Source organism: Myotis brandtii, unplaced genomic scaffold (genome assembly GCF_000412655.1).
Source record: "Myotis brandtii unplaced genomic scaffold, ASM41265v1 scaffold520, whole genome shotgun sequence".
NCBI classification, from domain to species: domain Eukaryota; kingdom Metazoa; phylum Chordata; class Mammalia; order Chiroptera; family Vespertilionidae; genus Myotis; species Myotis brandtii.
In genome coordinates, this window is record NW_005369827.1 from 1454253 (window position 1) to 1458831 (window position 4579).

General features: G+C 46.9%; 1 protein-coding gene across 2 annotated transcripts in view; it reads left to right on the forward strand.

Moving 5' to 3' along the window:
• The first annotated feature begins 760 nt into the window (after nt 1-760).
• CHRNA9 (cholinergic receptor, nicotinic, alpha 9 (neuronal)) overlaps nt 761-4579 on the forward strand; it is a 19417-nt gene continuing 15598 nt past the window's right edge. For both annotated transcript variants that reach the window (XM_005877462.2, XM_005877461.2), the window contains exons 1-3: nt 761-1839; nt 2125-2270; nt 3231-3385. In XM_005877462.2, coding sequence (XP_005877524.1) covers nt 1653-1839; nt 2125-2270; nt 3231-3385 — 488 coding nt within the window. In that variant the 5' untranslated portion in view covers nt 761-1652. The remainder of the gene's footprint in view (nt 1840-2124; nt 2271-3230; nt 3386-4579) is intronic.

The following is a 4579-nucleotide window of genomic DNA, read 5'->3' on the forward strand; positions in this document are numbered from 1 at the left end:
GTGGTTTTGAGGTCAGATGCTGTTCAGAAGCCCTACCCAGGAGCTGAGGAAAGGCAGCTGCTGGCGTGAGGGTCATGAACTTCCGAACTGGAAGAGTTCAGTGCTCTGTGAGCCTGAATTAACATGCCAGTACATAGGACCAGCCCTACATTCATGGGCGCTCAGGAAATGGGGTGTACTCAGGAGGTTCCACATTTCTGGATGGCCAACGTTTGTTCAGATTCTTTCGGTTGTCTGAGCCCACATTTTAGAAAATCAGTCTAAAGCTTAGCTGCCTGATTTTTAGAAGACTTACTGAACTCTAAATAGTAAATTCAACGGATTTCTTCTTCCATTAATGTCTTGCAAGCTATGGGATTACATTATAGCTCCCCCCCGCCCCGGTTGGGAGCTAAGGAAGAGCTAGTGACTGGGCATCTTTGGGCCTCAGTTTCTCATGTGAAAAGGAGATGGTCAATTCCATTTCAACAGTGCCTTCAGCTCCTGAGATTCCAGAGCGGAGGTTTGCTGAGCGTGGGCACAAGGAATTGTGTCATTTGATGGGTGAGTCAGACTAGGGCATCAGCAAAATAATGTCTTCACAATCAACACCAGGGTCCAGGCAATTAAAAAACACATTTAGCTGACAGCTTGAGCGTCTGCTCCATTTGGAGGATATGTTCCTGAAAAGGGACAGGATGACTCATCGGCCGGCTGTCACCTGAGGAACGAGGTTATATCCAGTTTCCTTGCTTTGATTCCAGGCGACCGACGGAAAGATCCTAATTTGGGTTTCCCAGGCAGTCAGCCCAGGCGAGAGCAAGCATGGCGACTGAAAATTGACATTCTTTTGTGGGAGCTAAACTAGATCACAGAGGAGAAAAGACGGCAAAATTCCATGAAGCAACATTCGATGCGAAGGGATAGATCATCCTTGGCAATATCGTCATTGCTTATGAATCACTCTCATGCTGATGGGCTTAGTGGCCTATGAGCCATTGTTTTTTAGAGCTAGCAAACCCTGGGTGACTTGGCAAGTAAGGAAATTCTGCATCTGCAAGGCTGCTCTGAATTTAGTGCTTTACGGTTTCCAAAGTGCTTTACATACAGCACCCTGGTAGCTGGGGAAGGGGGCACGGTGTTCCCCCAGTGTCTGCCTCAGGAAGGCTCGTCCAACCCAGAACCAAATCACAGTCCGCCGCTTCTCCTACCCATCACCCCCTCACACATAGACTCACACATACCCTCCCAGATCTGTGCTCCGGGGGGCAACTGAGGCAGGGATGCGAAGCAGAAGGCAGAAAGGAAAGCCGATCTGTTCTGGAGATCATGGAACTGCTGCTCTTTCCGTCTTTACGTGCTGCTCAGAGCACACGTGGCCTTTCCAGATGGCTGCCCGTGGCTGGGTCTGTTCAGCTTCCCTCAGCCCCAGACGCAGGCTGAATCTGCCTGCTGTAGGGGTAGGAAATACCCAATCTTTTAAGATGGAATCGCTTCCCCAGGGAGTGTGGTCTGGATGTTCCTGCTAAGGGTGGGATGGCCCTCCCAGAGCAGCACGGCCTGACCTAACCCTCCTGGGACTCCTGGCATCTCAGCTGCTGGCACTGCCCATCTCCGATTACCAGAGGGGAGGGATCTCAGGACCTGGGGCCCTCCGTGCAGTGCAAACCTGAATGCTCCATCGCTCCATCGGCTGCGGAGACTGCCCCGGAGCTGTGCCCAGACCCTTCCCATTCACGGAGCGAAGTGGAAGACAGTGCTGCCTGGCTGGGAATTTACAGAGGCTCAGAAAAAAGATGAACTGGCCCCATTCCTGCATCTCCTTTTGTTGGATTTGCTTTGCTGCCTCCAGACTGAGAGGTAAGAGACTGGTGGGTGGGTACCCACCTCTGCTCATCTGGGGCCACTTCTTTGGTGGGAGGTGGGGTGGGCCAGGACACAGAACCCATGATCTAGCTGTAGGGAAGTATCCCGTGCATTCAGGTTTGCACTCCTGGTCCACAGAGTGCAAGGTAGGAAAAAACTCATCCTCCAAAGCTTGTCCCTAGCTGATGCTGGGTCGCCCCCAATTCCAGCCCTCGGTCTGTTCTTTGCCTTGAGACACACACAGTGCTGAGTGTTGATCGGGTCCCTCTTTTTGAGCAGTCGTAGGAGCAGCAGATGGGAGATACGCTCAGAAGTTATTTAATGACCTTTTCGAAGATTATTCCAATGCTCTTCGTCCAGTAGAAGACACAGACAAGGTCCTGAACGTCACGCTGCAGATTACACTTTCCCAGATTAAGGACATGGTGAGTACACAAAGTGGTGCCTCTTCAGCATGCTGCTTAGAAGAAACTAACAGTGCTTTTCAAAGAGAAGTTTTAACTGGGAATTTGAGAGGGAAGGAGAACAGACAGCTCTGTGTGCAAGCGGGTGGGAGAGGGGGACACCAGGGGAAGGAAGCGTTCTACAAAATTAATTTTGCTAATTGTTACCTATCCCGGCCATTAACAGTAATAGTTTTAGATCATCTAAAGAAAGAGGGTGTTACATATCGCATGACTGCATCTCTATGAAATGTCCAAAATAGGCAAACCCACAGAGGCAGAGCAGAGTATCGGTTGCCGGGGCGGTGGAAAGGACGGGACCAGGGAGTGACTGCTTGACAGTCTTAGGGTTTCTTATTTGGGTGACATAATGTTCTGGAATTAGATAGTGGTGATGGGTGCACAACACTGGGAATCTTATGGAAGCCACCGAATGATTAAAATGTAAATCTTTAAGATGGTTAAAATGGTGAGTTTTGTGTTATGTGCATATTATGTTATGTGCATTTTATGTTATGTGCATTTTATTCCAATTTAATAAACACAAAGGTGGTGTTTTAAGATGACATACCTTATTTACTGCTTATATGTGTTTAATTACACAAAGTTATGAATCTTGATTTTTCTTCTGTCCATTGTAAATATTTCCTGACTTTCTCATTCAAATGAATCACCTGATAATTGTGTTTTGGAGAAATTTGGGCAGTGGATTCGTGCAAAGATCTGATGACTTAAGTATTTGTCCACTTAACATTCCAAACACTAAATATAGCAGAAAAAATATGGCCTTGGCAGTCAGTCAAGGGGCTAGATTGAGAGAGCTCTCACTCACAGAAAAAAGAGCAGTGCTCCTGGAATTTCATGTGAAGAACAAGTGTTCTAGAGATGGAGGGCCAGCTGAGGTGTCCACTGGATAAAATTACATCTGGGTCAATTGTGCAGGATGAAAGGAACCAAATTCTGACCGCCTACTTATGGATCCGCCAAACCTGGCATGACGCCTATCTCACGTGGGATCGAGACCAGTATGACGGCCTGGACTCCATCAGGATCCCCAGCGACCTGGTGTGGAGGCCGGACATTGTCCTGTACAACAAGTAAGTGCAAATCACTGGTTTCTCAGGAATGAACTTGTTGATGTAACAGGATTTAAACATAATGAAGAAGGAATATTTAAAACATGTGTAAGTCACCTGGCCAGTGTTGCTCAGTGGTTGAGCATTGAGCCCAGAACCAAGAGGCCATTGGTTCAATTCCCGGTCAGGACATATGCCCGGCTTAGGGGGGCTCCATCCCCTGTGTGGGGTGTGCAGGAGGCAGTGGATCAATGATTCTCTCTCATCATTGATGTTTCTATCTCTCTCTCCCTCTCCCTAACTCTCTGAAATCAATTAAGAGAAGATGTTCCATCATTTAAAAACAAAACAAAACAAAACAAGTCAAATGTCAACTTCTGTTTCTAGGCCCTAAAATAATGGTCATAAAATCTTAGATGATAAGATGGTAGTTCATAAAAGCTTGGAGCTACATTCCCCTTTTCAGGTAAGAACTGTCTAGAGCAGGGGTCCTCAAACTACGGCCCGTGGGCCACATGCAAATACAAATATTGTATTTGTTCCTGTTTTGTTTTTTTACTTCAAAATAAGATATGTGCAGTGTGCATAGGAATTTGTTCATAGTTTTTTTTTTAAACTATAGTCCGGCCCTCCAACGGTCTGAGGGACAGTGAACTGGCCCCCTGTTTAAAAAGTTTGAGGACACCTGGTCTAGAGGCTGTATTCGTTTTCCAGGTCTACTGTAACAAAGTACCTCAAACTGGGGGCGGGAGGCAGGGGCTTAAACAACAGAGATGTGTTAGCTCACAGTCTGGAGGCTAGACATGCATGATCAGGGTAAGGTGCCAGCTAGGCTGGTTCCTTCTGAGGGTAATGCTGAAGACTCTGTGCCCACCAGACTGGTGCAGCCACTGTGGAGAACAGTATGGAGTTTCCTTAAAACACTAAAAATGGAACTCCCATTTGACCCAGTGATCCCACTTCTAGGAATATATCCCAAGAAACTAGAAACACCAATCAGAAAGGATATATGCACCCTTATGTTCATAGCAGCACAATTCACCATAGTTAAGATCTGGAAACAGCCTAAGTGCCTATTAGCAGATGAGTGGATTAAAAAAACATCTACACAATGGAATACTATGCTGCTGTAAAAAGGAAGGAACTCCTACCATTTGCAACAGCATGGATGGAGCTGGAGAGCATTATGCTAAGTGAAATAAGCCAGTCAGAGAA